This window comes from Varanus komodoensis, unplaced genomic scaffold (genome assembly GCF_004798865.1).
Source record: "Varanus komodoensis strain SLA01 unplaced genomic scaffold, ASM479886v1 scaffold33, whole genome shotgun sequence".
Lineage (NCBI taxonomy): Eukaryota > Metazoa > Chordata > Lepidosauria > Squamata > Varanidae > Varanus > Varanus komodoensis.
In genome coordinates, this window is record NW_025335817.1 from 1,571,700 (window position 1) to 1,588,024 (window position 16,325).

The window sequence follows — 16,325 nt, forward strand, 5'->3', positions numbered from 1 at the left end:
GAGGGGAGGGGAGGGGAGGAGAGGGGAGGGGAGGGGGAAGAAGGGACACCTGTTTGTGGATAAATTCGTACGGGCATCACAAACCTGCACGGAGGTTTGACCAAGGAGCGTCTAACTTCAGAGGGAACTAGCCTAAACCGCTGGGGCTTAGATGCCAAGTCTGGAAGGTCAGAAGCTCCTGGAAGCCATGGCTGAAGCTGGCCTGCAGGCCCCGTTTGTCCAGGCTTTACAGACATCGTGACCTGTTTGTATATGGTGTGGTGTCACACTGGTCTTCTGTCAGAGTATCAGTCATTGTTATGGGAACAGAAGGATGAGAATGCTGAAGATGGATGGAGGATGCCCTGACAATGCCCAAAACTTAATAGACTTGGTAAAGCAACAACGCCCGGCCCCGACAGAGCCCAGGAGATGTAATTTCCCACTACAGCCGTACATGCTAAATACTGTGTTTGCAGACAAACCTTAACATCTCCCCAGAGTTCTCAGCCTGCCTATTACTAGTCAAGAGAACTTGAAGGCACAGGAAGTTGGTTCTTCAAATCCAACCAGGTGAAAAACTCACCTCTTTGCAATTCTCAGAGTTGGAGAAATGGATGAGATCGTCGTTATACATCTCCTGGGTGTTGATGATATCGCTGTATTCCTTCTGGCTAAGATCCTCGGGGTTTATGCCATTGGCTCTGAGGAACTCTTGGTAGGCCACGCTGAAGGCTTGGCCAATAGACTGGGCGATCAGCTGAGCCTACGGAAGAAGCAGTGGGGGAAGCGATGAGCATCACCCGGGTCTGCCTGCCCAATGCGCACTGTACCTGTGCAAGGACCTGGTCTTGGGGCAGGTGACCCTAACGCTCCACCCCAACCACGTATGCAAAGTAGGGAGCATGTCTTGCTTTTTTGCCTCTGCAGAACTGGGACAGGTTTGGATGGAAGGGCTGTATCTCTGCTTTCCTCAGCCTCCTGATCTGTTGGACTCCTTCACCCATCATTCCCATGGTGGGGAGCATGAGAAGAGAGCAGTCAAGGGTAAGTTTCCTGATGAAGCCAGCTTTCCTTCAAAACATCCTTCAATTGTCCCCATTTGGGGTGCAGTCCTTGTTTTGGGGTGCCTATTCCTATGAAACCTATTTTGCACACTGTACAGAGGAAACAGACAGAACGAACTTTGGCATGGACAAGACTTTCCAGCTCCTACTGAGATCTGACCTGCTGACAACTCCAAATGCAAAAGTGAATATTTCTAGTTATTTCTGTTGCCTAATTGTCGAACCTCTTGGGGAAGTTTACAAGTAAAAGTACATTAAAAATAAAACCTCGTATATTCTTTGAGCTTGTGATCACATTCGAAATGCATTTCCAAGAAAAATGTGCACGTTAAAAATGCATTTGGAACTAAAATTTGCATTGTTGCAGTTGGTTCGATGGGGCAGTGGGGAAATGACCCCATATAAAAATGCTCACCCAAATGCACACGTCTCTATTAGGGGAACAGAAGTCCCTGTATTAGGGAATGGAAATGGAACAGGCCCCCTCGTTTGCATCACTGTGCCCCCTTCAGCCAAAAAGGGTGTTTGGGCCCAGAGACAATTGAGCAAATAAAACATTGGCACGGTAGGACAGGTCAACCTTCACCGTCAAGACCAGCGGCTTCAGTACTTGTATGGAAAGAGGCACCGGGGGTACCAAAGTCTTCCTTTCAGTGGCTGCAGCCTCTGGCTGCTGCTGTGCCAAGAGGCACCCGTTGCCACAAAGTCAATAAATGCAAGGGGAACATGGAGAGCCGCTCCACAGCCATGGGTCCCCGGTCGAAGTCAGATACGACCACACTCCACAAGGGAAACAGCTGCTCTGAATTGTGCGGTGGGGAGAGGAGAGCAGAGAAACTGGAGCGAGAGCCCAGTTAATGGGAATGGAAGAGCAAAAGCATTTAATTTCTTTCTTCGAAGGAATTAAACAGGCAACGCTTCCACCATGCACAATCCCTACGCAATGCATTTCTGCAGATGCTGTTTACTTACATCCTCCGATTCGAAGACGTGGCAGATCATCTTGTACTGCTTCTTCCCTTCTTGTGCCCCCGGAGTTGTCTCAATGCAGTCCTGGGAAGCCGAACGGGGCATTCGGCGCCTCGCCATCAAAACAACAATATTGCCGATGTCGGCAATGTAGGAGATGGTGCGCAGCGCGTGGTCCATCATGGTTTCCTGGAGTAATTGGTGTGCCAAAGCAATTAGTGCATGCCCCCCCACCAGCAAAACTGCACATGTGGCTTCTGCGATGCATATTTCTTTTTAAAATTATGCAAAATAAAAAGTCTGTGCCAGAAGAGCTAACCGCCGCCTTCGGGCGGAATGAGCTCCTTCTTTCCGATCTGCATATTTTAGCTTAAACCTCTTCCTGTCAGCCACTAAGCATTTCATCCTTTTAAAATGACAAGACAAGTCTGCAAAAACCAAATGGTTTGTGGGCCCGAAGTTGTGCACCCATGTTCTATTCGGTATGATTGCCACAACTGTACAACACATCCATTGTTAGAAACACACAGCCAAAATTTAGGTTAAAAAAAAGGACACCTCACCCTAATATTTACATTTAACTAAAGGGAAATGTAGAAATCCTAGATGCAAGGCGCATTCTAAAGCCATTTGGTTTAAGCTCCTAATTAAATGCAGTATTTCAAAAGTGTCCGGTGTTACAGCACACCAATTGCTGTTAATATGAAGAGTCTTTCACTGAGCACAGGACCTTTCTGAAGTTTAAAATCACAGGGGTCAGGAAGGTTTTTGCAAGCGAACCGATGGATCAGCTAAATGGCTCAAAGCAACTCACAAATTTATGCAGACTTAGGAATAAGAGGCATTTGTGAGGCTAATTAAGGGAGAAAATGGGAATTATTGATAAGGTGAGTGGGAGAGTTTAAGCTGCACATGCTGAAGTCATTATACTCCATAACAAATTTCTTCCGGCGAGGAAAGAAAATGGCTGCCAGCAAAATTCACATAGAAATGAGGGTTTAGAGGACAGAAAATTAAAAGCACATCTGCACCAAAGGTCTCCCTTTCGGTTCTCTAAGTCCGCATGGGTCAAGCAAATATCCATCTGCAGAGCGAAAAGTCATAGGTTAGGAGTGGACTGAAAACAGCCATTAAAGCCATTCTGCAAAGGCCTCTGTGTCTGCACGGAAGTCTGACTGGTTGCTTCATCCTGCCGTGGTTCTCCAGGCTTCTGATGCGTCAGAGGCTGGGCAGGGGCATCTTCTTCAGAGGCAGGCCATGCTTCTCAAGCAAAGCTCTTACAGGAAGCGTTTTAGCAGCCCTGCTATGGAGTGGAAGATGGCTTCTGTGAGCAGGAGGACACCTCGGGGCCCCATCCATGTTTCCGTCCTCTCCCATCTCGTATCCTCCAGAAGGCAGCAGGTAAGGAAGGGTTCCCTATTTCAACCTGTCCCCAGGGGACTGAGACAGCATCCTGGGGGAACAGCTCTGAGATAACCATTCCCAGAGATCAACTGCACATCCGATCGGTGGTTCCTGGACCAGGTTCTTCTATTGGGGCTCTGCTTGGCCGTTGCTTCACAATAGTCCTTAAGCTTTCCATCGCTATTTTATTTATTTCAGGTTTTTGTATGCTGTCCCATTAGTAAAAAAGTCTCTGGGTAGCTTATAGAGAGCAAACCAAAAACCAGAACCCATAACAACAATAACATACATCTTGGAAAGGAAAGGACAACGCATCTAAAATAGTGATAAAAACAGGGCTAAAACCAGTTAACTGTTAAAATACTGGGGAAATAAAAAGGTTTTCACCTGGCGCCAAAAGGAGCAGAGTGCCGGCGCCAGGCAGACCTCCCTGAGGCACGTATTCCACAGTCGGGGCGCCACCACTGAAAAGGCCCTTCTCCGAGTGACTACCCTCCTGATTTCCTTCAAAGAGGGTTCCCGGAGAAGAGCAGGGCCTCTGCCTCCGATCTCAAGGGCAGACCAGCACATGGGGAAGAAGGCGCTCCTTCAGGCAGCTATGAGCATGTGCTGGAAAACCAGCTGCAGTACAATCAGGCACCACTAGAGAGACAGGTGCACGGAGGAGTACTTTGGAAGGGCCGGACTATGAGCATAGTGGGCTTGGGCTATTAAATGTAACACGTGAATGAAGGTGTCCATTTGCAAGCTGCCACTGTGGTGGGAGAGCCACGATGCACCGAAGGGGAGCTTCCGTATCCCACACGAAAGGACTTTCTCCGAGCACGGACTGCCGCGCCAACTGGGCCCATTCCACTGGATGCGAGAATATTTGGATTGGCGGAATCTCCCAGCTGCAGCCTGACCTCTAGAAGAGTCTTATACTCTTTGCTGGAAAGTGAGGTGAGCCTTCAGGCAAGCAGGGAGCGAACTGCACGGGGCTCCATTGTGGTCTGGAGAATTAATGCATTTGGTTTCGTCCCTGGCTCTTAAATCTCGCATTTGGCCACGGCTGCTCAGACACAAAGGAACCAGCTCTCGTTCCCCGATCCCCTCTGTGGCTCCCCCTTCAAATGGACTTTTATTATCGTGTGGAGATTGAATGCAACTTGGGAACGCATTTGCTGCAGCAGTGAGTAGATCCTGTAAGTGTTTCCCATATTATTAAGCACCAACAACAGGTCTGAGGCTGCTTGGCAGCTCCAGCCTGGCCTTTAACACAGGAAGTACCCATAGCAGAGGGCAGGCTAACTTGCAATGGGTTAAGCTGTCAGGCCTACGTGGATGAATTCATTTAAAATGCAGCTACTGCTACCAAGATTAAAAATGGGCAGTGTCAAGTTTCAATCAGCCAGCTAGCAGCCTGAAGAAAGACATTAATATTGGTGGTGGAGAAATCCATGCCCATTGGCATGCCACCCCTCTCGAACTTAAGTCCAAGATCATTTTCAACAGCAACAACCACAATGAATAGATGCGTCTGAACGGACTGCTTGCAGAAGCCTTAAAAAAAATTGGCCAAGGGAGGTAGGTTACTTACTCAAGCCGCAAAAGCTCATTTGTACACTTTGGAAGGCTTACTTGTGTATCTGCATTCAAAACTTTGATCCTCTGTGTGGAGATGAACAGATCGACTTCAGTCAAGGCCTGGGAATCTCCCTCAGAGCTCTAATGAAAGGAAAAGGAAAGAACAAACAGGCAATGGAAAGATTGCGGCGGCTACGACGTCAACTCCTTCTCAACAGAACGACCACACTGCACAAGTCATGGCAACAAAGAACAGCCGTCCAGAATGGTTCATTCCCAAAATTAATGCAAAAGGATCATTCTTTGAGTCTAGTTCATCGAATGAGTCTTAAGAAAAAGATTTCAAGTATTGACGTCTCCCGTGATGGGCCAGTAAAGGGCCGCCGATTGACTTGTCAATAGAAACTTTAGTTTTACGAGTTTTCAATCCTCAATAACCAAAGATAGCAGTGAGAGGCAGAACAAACTCAAAATCGAGTCCGAGTATTACTTTTTTTAGGCTTCAGCAAAACACCACCCAAAGTCTAGCCTTTCAATCCTTCAACCTGTTTCCCTACCTCAACCCCTGCTCTTTGCAAGATCTAGCTGATGAGAATTCTGGAGAATTCAAAAGGGCTCTGGCATGTTGCTTGGTCCTAATGCATTGATTGACTGATTAAATCTGAATGTTGGATTTTATTTCTTAATAACAATTTCCAGGGGACAGCTGCATTGTTCTGGTGCGGCTACAACAATGAAGAGTCTGGTGGAATCTGAAAAATCAACACACTTGTTATATAGCTGATGAAGTGTGTGAGTGTGTTTGGTGTTGGCATGGAAGGCATATATGGGGACTCGGCTGGCCAGGATTTCACACTGGAGAACCAGTCATCACTTCTCAGAAGTAAAAGAAGAAAGGTTGAGCCAGACAACCTGTGCAATTCATTGTCAAAAGGTAACTCTATGCAAAAGAAACCTGCTGGTTAAATGGTGATAATGCTGAATTCAAACATGCCAAGGAAGTGGATTATGGGGGCTCCAGTGTGGTAGGGTGGGCAGTCACGCTAAGGAACTAGGGAGCTGCCCATCGGCTGAAGATATTGTGTGTGTGTTGGGGGAGGTGGGGAGAGCACTATGGATCCCACACAGCTGGGATCGTAAACAGTGGCCTCTGTTGGCCAGTTGGTTGGTGGATCTCACATTGGCTGGTCCTTTCTTGACTAGCAGGAGTTCTCCAAAGGCTTTGGGAAAAGATGTACAAAATCCATGCCGCCAATCTAGGAATGTTTGGCTTAGGATTCTACCTGGGTTAGGGGTGGGGTTGGGAAAAGTTGGGCTCCTCCACCTGTCCAATGGCCTGGAACTCACTCAGAAATGTGAGAAAAGGTGAGCTGCCAAATAAACATTGCTCTTCTGGGAGAGGTGGAATATCATGAAAAGCATGGTGACATATTGGCATTTTTTGGCTTAGGACAGTGATGGCGAACCTATGGCACACCTTTTTCAAAATCACATTCTTTGGAATGGGACTTTACCCCTATATTAGGGTTAGGGGTGTGCACCAGGGTAGGGTTAGGGTTAGAAAAATGAGGTGTCCTGGCATGATTTTGATGGCTGGAATGTGTTTAGAAGGGGCAGAAAAGCTGAGCTGTGCAGAAAAAGCTCCTCAAGGAAGGCTTTTTCAAAATTGCATTATTTTCAATGGCACTTTAGCACTGTAATAGGGTTGTGGGGGGGCGTGCACCAGGGCAGGGTTAAGTTTAGAAAAACGATGTGCCCTGGCATGATTTTGATGGCGGGAATGTGCTTAGAATGGGCAGAAAAGATGAGCTGTGCAGAAAAAGCTCCTCAAGGAAGGCTTTCTCAAAATCGCATTCTTTTCAGTGGAACTTTACCCCTATATTAGGGTTAGGGGTGTGCACCAGGGTAGGGTTAGGGTTAGAAAAACGAGCTGTCCTGCCATCGTTCTGATTTTGTCCTCCGTGTGCTTCGCCTAATTATACACGCAACTCTAGCAGTGTCTTCATGAAGCATCATTTTAGGGTCACCCCAGGCATTAGCACTGTGTGTCCTCCAGCCTTTTCCACCATGTTGTAAGGTCTCTTCTCACATCCTGGTGAAGATGTCAAGCTGTTTGGCATCCACAGCAGCTAGAAATTTTTCTTGTATTATCTATTTGGCCATTACATCGAAATCCACATCTCTTTGCAAAACATTTGGATCATGCCACTGAATTTGCTTCTAATGGGATCAAGAATTCATGCGAGGCACCTTACTGTTTTCAAGTATGTTTTCTCACTTCAGTAAAGACAAAAATAAAGTTTTGCATGCAAAATGAAATATGCACCCCACGGTCATCCTGGGAACACATAATTTAATGCGACAATAACAGCACACAGGTATTACAAGATCTGACTATTGGCTTCCAACGTCAGCTGTGGCCCCTTCTCCTGATAACATCAGCAGGGATATTAGACAGAAACACGCTTTTGAAGGAGAAAACTGTTTAACTAGGCTTAGCCTACACACAAAAAGCCACTCCAAAAATAGACAGACAAAAACACACCAGTATGTTGAAATAATTCTGGTAGTGGAGGGGAAAGGAGAAACCCCAGTGGGAAATGGAATGTATTCTAATGAAACTGACCAATCTCTTTCACCCCATCCAGCCATATAGACTTTAAAAGGGTCAAACGCCCCCACCCCCCGCAAATTGCAGCTTCACAGAAATCCACAATGAGAGGCACAGCAGTTCAGGATGCACAAGGACAAACAAAACACACAAAAACATAAAACAGACATTAGCATTCAAGAAAAAGTCTACACACCGCTTTTTTCTTGATTTTAGCTGCCTTTTGCATCCTCTGGGGGAGAAGCATTAAAAAAATCAACAAATTAAATAAAAGGGAACAGACAAATGTACAAAAAGAAGAAGGAGAGAAAAAAAAGGTCATGTGAAGTCAGGGAAACCTATTGACAAACGATTCCGGGATTCTCAAAGCCACCGTTTGCAGAGGGAAGAAGATTCAGATATAAATAGACTTGGATCTGGATGCGTATATTGTCAATTGATATCAGATAATACTGAACCATTTTATTGTGCTTAGCAACAGATTATATATCCCTGCTGCAGGTTCATTTGCAACCCCTACTCTAGCCTCATTACAATATCCTGAAATTTCTTGCTGTCCTGCTTACAAATAAGGTACCCACTTCGAAGTTACAAGACCGTGTCCTTCATGTCAGCAAGTCACAGGTGAATGCTGTGAATGCTCAACTCTCCTCCAGGTAAACTGATACACGCCTGTCAAAACCACACACACTTATTGCCAAGAAACCTGCTGCTTATCATAACAAAGAGATCCCTGTTGGGATGTTCAGCAGGATACAAATTTATAAATAAACAAACAACAAAACTGGAGATTTTGCCAGTGATTTTTGCTAAAGATGTAAATTTAATTAATTTTCTACCTGCAATTCCTCATTGTGTCCAGGCAGTTCCTCCCACATTTCCAGTTTTTCAAATTTTGCCTTCATAGACAGATGTTCCTGCCACCCTTCTTAGCTTCTCATCCTCGGGCATGTCAAGGAAAAACCATGAACAAAACCTTCCAAGATCTCCATGCCTTTCTTAGAAAAAGTTGTGCCAAAGTCACGGGACTCCAGTGCATCAAACCAGCTTTCTCCAAATTTGCAGACTTATGAACGGGCCTCATACAGGTGTTGGTCCCAGCAGGGTCCTTGCTGCCAGATCTTTTAAACTGGGGGTGCTCGGGCTGAGCCCAAGGCCTTTGACATGGGGAACACAGGTGCTAAATCTGAGGACAGGGACATCTGGGCCCCTCAGGGTTGGCCCGTTCTGAATATCACCTTCCCAACCCTGGTGTCCCTGGCTTCAGTCCCTGCTTGAAGATGGACCTCTGGAGGTGCTCGTGAGGACTTCGAAAGCCCTAAACGGCTTCGGACCTGCATATTTAGAACCTCCTTCCATAAACACATGCCCAACCTTTACTTATTTAATTGTATTACCACCCTGAGACACTGTGAAGGGTGGGATATAAAAGCTTTACGTAAGTGAATAGATAAGAGCTTCCCTGAAACTGAATGCAGCCCTTCAGATGGAAGGGATCCATCATCCGTAATGCAATCCATCAGAAGGTTCTGATGGATCAGTCAGCCTTCCCTGTGGGACAGAAGGATCAGAACTGGGCAGAAGCGCTAGTCCCACTTTGCAGACACGGCCACCTGCCAAGCACCTGCGTTTCCTGCCGCTTTCTGATAACCGGTCATGGACACCACCAAGTAACCACTGAAAATAGTAACAGCCAGCTGTTTCCAGGGACTGTCCAGCAAGTACACAAGGCAAGGTAACCCCAGTGTGGATTCTGAGCACATCATTCAGCCACAGACAGGGTTGCTTTGTACATTCTGGTTTCCCCAATCTGCCGCGAGTCAGTTGCAAATCGCTTGTAGCAGGAGAGGAGGAGAAAGGAGGAATTACTGGCCAAGAATTTTGTTTTGCAGAATATGCTGCTCACCGCGAATGTCAGTCACTGAAAATCTAACTCACTTAAAATGTGGTTTGGCTTAAAATGCCCCAACTTGGCATCTTCCTAATTTAATTCAGGAATTGGAGTTCTGTGCTACTTTATCTGCAACAAGGAGGGGAAAACCAGAGTTCATGAGGGGATGCTGAGATTTGTAGTGCAATTCTCTGGATGGCAGCAGGCTGGCTAATGGGTTTGGTGGTGACGTTTTGAACACTCCCTTTGAGACTTGGCGGCAAGAATTTGTGCGAGACCCCAGAGTTATGACCATGAAAGTATCTTCCATGCGGTAATATCCGTGGCAATGGGGGGAAGGCATCCCAACCTGATTTCCATTCCAATTCCCCCAAAATGCTTAACTCCCAGGCTGCTACAAAACTGCAGCCTGGGAGGAGGGCTGCCGCCTTCCCTAGCGTGAGAGAGCTCCACCGCTCCCGATCTTTACCTGCAAGGTGTAGTCTGGAAAGCACTCCAGTTTCAAAGAGGGAAAAAGTCGGGGTCTGCACAGCTCACAGGGGCAGGGTCCGTGCCATGGACTGTGTCTCTGATTTCTCTTGCCATGCAAATGGGGTTCCACAGCAGTTGATTTTCACCAACCACACGGTTGCTACTCAGACCAGAAATGGTGCATTTGATTTCCGCCAGCCCCGGTAATGGACAACGCAGAACACACATTTTGTGACATGCAGCTCCGTATTTTGCCATTCCCCCACCCTGCACAAACAGTTCGGTTGAGAGAAGCAGAGAACACAAACTATCGTGCCATTGCAACACAAGGAAACTTAACGTAAGGAAAGCCATGATGGATTCGACCCACGGGCCGTCCAGTGCGGTGGCCTAGGATCCCCCAAGCAGTTTGGGCGGAAGAGTTCCATCCACCCAAGATCCTCAGCATCTGGTGTAGGAAGCCACGTCACCCCCAGTGACGGAGGCAGCAAACTAGGAAGCGGCGACTTTCATTAGACTCTGCAGAGGAGCGGGGAGGAACCAGACGCAGCAATGGCCGCCGTGAGCTGTAGATGCAAGCTGAGTTTCTACGTCAGTCAGTGTGAAAGGGACTGGCCACCTCCAGTGAGTGAGAGAGCCACGGCCATTCCATCTACATAAATACGATTGATCCGATGAATACTGGATCGAAATTTGGTATTACTAGATTAAAGACTCAAGAGTCCGTGTGGCATCAGAATTAGAAAGCTGGAGATTTGGGTTGCCCTGGAACCCCCTGGGTGACTTTGGGCCACTCGCTGAGTCTCAGCCTAAGCCCTTCCTAGCCAGGGTTGCTATGAGGATAATACGGAGAGGAACGGATGCGTCGGTAAGCCTTGCTGGACTCCTCGGAGGAAAAGAGGCAAAATATGCATGCATGAGGACGGGCGGGCCTTGCCTGAGGACCAGAGGGCCCGTGGGAGGAAGCAGCTGGACTGCTGGGCTGCAACATGGGACATCGGGCTTCTAGTGCTTGTTCAGCCCTGACTCCCTGCACGACGTTGAGCCTTAATGCCAGCCCAGCCACCTTGCAGGGTCGTTGTGGGGATAAAACGAAGAGGAGTCCCACGTCAGTGGCCTTCAGTTCCTTACAGGGAGTGTGGGAACGGCAGGTTGTAAATGGAACAGTAAATACTGACACATTCAGTGGCTGATTTCCCAATACATGGGACTTGGGCTGGCTGTTCGCACACTGCAGAAAGGGAAAACGTTTTGGAGAGAAGCGGATTTCTTACCCTTTGCAACACATCCCCCCCTCCCTCCATCCCAAGCCTGGATCCTTGCAAAGCCGCTGCACGTTACTGGCATTCTGCTCGCTGGTGGGTGGGGATGCGCAGCGACGAGGGCAGAGCAATGCCCAAGCCTGGCTCAGGACTGCCTGAGAGCATCCCACGGCCGGCCGGCAGAGCAGCTCCACCTGACTCTCCCGAATCCAGTCATCTCCAGCAGCCTGGGAACCTGCCCTACCTTGACACGGCTCACGGCCTCCTGGGCTTGCATCATCCGGATGTTTTTGGAAGGGTTGCGCTCAGAGAGCAGCTGCGTGGAGCCCAGATAATTGGCCGCAAAGATGATGCCGTCAATAAGGTCCTCAGGTTCGCATGGTCCTGGAACTGAAAGCAAAAGGTCGTCAATTATTCCTCTCCGTGACGGAGGGACAGGCAGCTGGGGGAGAAGGGATAAGAAGGACGGTGTCATGTGCACAAGCTTCCCCTGCTGTGCTTTCATCTTCTGCAAATGCCTGCCGGGTCACTAAGAGGGTGGCATGACCACCACCACAAGCACTCAAGCAGAGCGTTTCGTTCCTGTCATGATGGGTCTGGGAACCAGGAAGCAAACGAAATGAGGAGGATGCTGCCCAGAATCCGTGGCCAGGCCTGACTTGGATTCCTTCATAGTTCCCTCTCCCTGGAAACTGCAGCTTCCTTCCTTCCAGAGAACTCCTTGAAAATATTTTGTACGCCGTGGTAGAAATGGCAATATTGAAACACTGGCTCATGAACGGCTATTTTATTTATATTTATATTGCTATTTATATCCTGCCTTTTTCCTACCAAGGGCTCAAGGCAGCTGACATCATCTCTCCTCCTCCATCTTATCCCCACAACAACAACCCTGTGAGGTAGGCTGGGCTGAGCATCTGTGACTGGCCCAAAGTCACCCAGTTGGCTCCATGGCTGAGTGGGGACTAGAACCCAGATCGCCTGAGTCCCAGTCCCACGCTCTTAACCACTATGCCACACTGGCTCTGTGCAAAGTGCTAGTTATTCTGGGTTTCTCGTCTGTTCCAAGGTGTTCCCCTGATTTTTGCATCCTTCCTCCTCTCAGATCAGGGATCTGGGAAAGCCAAAGTCCTCAAATGTTCTCTGTCTGCTATGAAGTTCAAGTCCTTTGCGGTGCTCTTAATGTTTTACGTTCTTTTTTATTTGATGCTTCCCCTGTTTGGTTTCTCTGTTTTGTGCAGTGGTTGGTAAATTCTAAATCATGCAAATTCCCTCATTCTATGGTGAGCATTTTCTTGCACAAGCTGGTTTTTAGAGCCATTCTTTTATTCATTTACTTAAAATGCAGATCGCTGCTTCAGCAGGTGTAGCAGCCGCTGATGCTCACACCCAACCATCTAATAAGATCAGAGCTAACAAATTAAAATGCAGTGAAGTTGGGGAGCAGCTGCCTTTCCTTGCAGAGGCCAGGTCTGCAGCGATTTACACCAGAGCTTTCAGTCTTCTCTTCCAAGCAAAAGTGTGCTCATTTTAGACCTCTGTGCAAATGCAATTTTCCATTTCCAGCCACCAAGGCCAAGGTTTTGCATTTTTCAGAAACATGGGTTAAAAATATAACTCGATTCTAATGTTCATTTCATGTGTTGTTGTCTTAACAGTATTGTTTTAATGCTGCTGCCACTAGAACTAAATTTCTGGCTCTGGACCTTACTGGTTAATTAATAAAAGATCCTTGGGATAATCTTCAAAATGAGGGATAATCTGCAAAATCTTCAAGATTTTGAGATAATCTGCAAAATCTTCCAGAACTGAGAGGCTTTATGCCACGTTCACTGTGCACAGAAAGCTTTCCACAACCCCCTGCTGCTTGCAGCCTCCCGATCCCAGCCCACTGTTGTGGGTCGCTTGTGTGGGTGGAGGAAGCCCCCTTCCCCATAGCAACAACAGGACAAACGCGGAAGCTCTGGATGTTCTCCTTGCAGTGGGAGCCAAAAGCTGTTCTGAGCAAGGAGGGGGGGGTAAGGGACCTGTGGAGAAGAAACCAACTGTCAAGATGGAAGTGGCGAATCCAGAGATGCGCTTAAGACAGCTCCCCTGAGGCTGAGAGCAACCACTTAAATCCAGTTTCCACCACACCTGCGCACACTCAAAGGCCAGATGCACAGAAGCCGAGTCAGGCCTAGCAGCACAGAGTTCTCTTCCTGCGCAATGGAGGGGGAGCCCTTCTGCTCGGGTAACAGGTAACGTGCTCCCTGGAGAGGTGCGCCTGGCGCCGAGTTTATATTCTTTTCGGCGCCAGGTTAAAACTTTTTCATTGAACTCTAATTTTAAAAATTAATTTGAATGTTAATGTTTAACAGTCGCTTTTATTTAACTTATTTAATTGGGTTTTTTTGATTAATTGTTATTTATTGCTGTTTTCTTGTGGTTGTTTTAATGATTGTAAGCCGTCCTGAGAAGTCATGCATAAGGGACAGCATACAAAAGCTTTAGATGGATGGATGGGTTGTATAGCCTTCCCCAGCCAGAAGTCTTGGATTGCAGCTTCCTCAGTATGGGCAGCCTCGGGAATTAAGCTACTTGCAGCCCAACACCCTTCCAGAGCAGCAAGCAATGTGCATTTTTAGCAATGAAAGAAGCACAATTAGCATCAGAGAGGAGAATTGTTGTCGTAATGAAAACTGATGATCAAACAGCCAGCGAGGTGCAGGGGCAAAGAGCGCAGGACTGGGGCTCAGGTGATCCGGGTTCGAGTCCCCGCTCAGCCACGGAGCCAACCGGGGTGGCTTTGAGCCAGCCACAGACTCTCAGCCCAGCCTACCTCGGAGGTCAGATTGTTGGGGTCAGACTGAGAGCATGCTGTAAACTGCACTGAGTTCATCGTAAGAGAAAAGGTGGGATATAACTCTAATTAATAAATTATACTAGATACACTGTTGGCCAGCTCTGCCGCATTTTGCACCCGGGCCTTTTCACAGGGACTGGGGCTCTCTCCCAGCCAGACTAAAAGAAAGAGGGAAGGCACCTGTGATGCCAGGCCAAGAGAAGGAGAGGCGAGATGCATCTAAGTGTGAACTTCGCAGCCTCCACTGACAACATAATTCCAAATGAGGATCAGTCACAGAGATAAATTTAATTTCATTAGTCCACTCATCAGTGCTGGTGATTAAAGTAATAATTGAAAGCCCCAAGGTGGGCGGGGGGGGGGTGCTATCACCATGCAAATAGGTCTGAGTAATATGTCTTGCAGCGGCTGACTTCTCACGCCAGTGCCGGCAGCCCGTTCTTGTTTTGGCCTGTAGCAACATCACATGTTGATTTCTATTCAGGGACGCTCCTATTTAACACACTCTCTGAAACGGCTGGAAGCAAGAAAGAAACTACCTGTGTGCCGTTTTTTTAACCTTCCCTAGATTTTGCTCGGGAAAGGAAGGGTTTACGTCAAATGCCTGATTCAGGGTGGAAAAGTCAAGCCTGCAGAATTGGAGAATTTGGGAGGTGACGGGCGTTGCGGGGCATTAATGCATGCCCAGTGCCCATGTCTGGACATCAGTGCTTCACAGAATAGTCGAGTTGGGTCCTTGGATTAGCAGCACCTGAGACAGTTCATTCTGTTGCATCCCATGAGGGAATCTCTCCCGTTGATGATCCAAAAATCTGCTTCCCTGCAATTTCTACCCACTAGTCCCCCCCACCCCCCAAAAAAGAAAATTATAAATGCCCTAATCTTTGTACTTCCGTGTCCTCTGCCTTCATTTTGTAACATCTAGTCCTGCCTTCTTTCTACTGGCTAACTAAATGAGCTAGAAAAACACGCAGAGGTAGAATTTAGAAACGCAGTAAGGTTGGAATGATCGAGGGTTAGCTATGCATCTAGCACATATATTTACTCCAGAGTAGCTGCAAGTATGGACTGAGGCCCTTGCTGTGGGATACCAGAGGGTTTTAAGAGCTGGGCCAAAGGCCCATTTTTACCCAGAGTAAAAATGAAAAGCTGCTACAAGCACATGCAGTGAGCTGGAAGGAGGAAGGCTTGGGAAAAGCAGGAGTGGAGTTTTATATGGAAAACTTTTGCTATGAAAACCAAAAAACAAACAAACACATCATTTCTGAGATGCCCTGTCCCTTAGCTCTAAGTCTGAGTCCACCTCTTTTTCTAAGCCGCTCTTTTGCACTTGGCTTCTGTCGGTGTGTCAAGAAACTAGACCTCATGAGCTTGAAATCTGCCTACCTTATAATCTGCTTTTGGAGCAGTTCCTCTGAACTCTTATCGGGGCCAAAGCAATTTTAGATTTGCTGAGTGGGAACATGGGCTCATGTGAACAGCTCAGCCCCCAACTGGCACGTGAGTGGAAGCCGGGGGTCCTTGGAAGGCCTCCGGGGAGGTTTCCAGCTGGCCTGCTTCGAGCAGGTCCCCGAGGAGGAGAACGACCCCTCGTCTCTTGCAGAACAGGCAGACGGTGCCCTGGTGGGCACCCTGGCCAGGTCCACACAACCAGTGCAGCCCACCTGAGGCCACAGTGGGTTGCGGCATGTGGTGGCCGCCATATTGAATGTGCGAGACGCAGCAGGTGGGTGCCGGGACTGACTGTGCTGTGCAAACCCAGGCATTGGGGCTTATGCACAGGTTAATTAACCCACAGAGGGCCTAGTATCTTGCAAGTATCTTGAGAGCCAGTGTGGCGTAGTGGTTAAGAGCACGGGACCGGGACTCAGACGGTCTGGGTTCGAGTCCCCGCTCAGCCATGGAGCCCACTGGGTGACTCTGGGCCAGTCACAGACTCTCAGCCCAACCTACCTCACAGGGTTGTTGTTGTGGGGATAAGATGGAGGAGGAGAATGATGTGAGCTGCCTTGAGCCCTTGGTAGGAAAAAGGCAGGATATAAATCGGAAAATAAATAAAGTCGCACGAAATGCAGTGGTCTTACCCCCCGATAATATTTGAGCTTGTTCAACTGTGCACATACACACAATGCAGCTTGCTGGAATACACACACACACACACAAACACACGACAATGAAAATGCACTTACCGTCAACAAAACTTGGGAAAGAGGAAACCTTCTTGGTCTGTGTGGGGATAAAAAATAGTGAGCTGCATAAC

General features: G+C 47.9%; 1 protein-coding gene across 2 annotated transcripts in view; it reads right to left on the bottom strand.

Moving 5' to 3' along the window:
* Positions 1-16,325, bottom strand: part of APBA2 (amyloid beta precursor protein binding family A member 2) — a 39,306-nt gene that overhangs the window by 11,714 nt on the left and 11,267 nt on the right. Inside the window, exons 3-8 of one of the 2 annotated variants that reach the window (XM_044438688.1) lie at positions 16,255-16,291; positions 11,465-11,610; positions 7,793-7,828; positions 5,040-5,126; positions 2,019-2,204; positions 566-745 (exon numbers count right to left, since the gene is read on the bottom strand). In XM_044438688.1, the coding sequence (XP_044294623.1) occupies positions 566-745; positions 2,019-2,204; positions 5,040-5,126; positions 7,793-7,828; positions 11,465-11,610; positions 16,255-16,291 (672 nt within the window). The remainder of the gene's footprint in view (positions 1-565; positions 746-2,018; positions 2,205-5,039; positions 5,127-7,792; positions 7,829-11,464; positions 11,611-16,254; positions 16,292-16,325) is intronic. The other variant, XM_044438687.1, reaches the window with a different exon arrangement.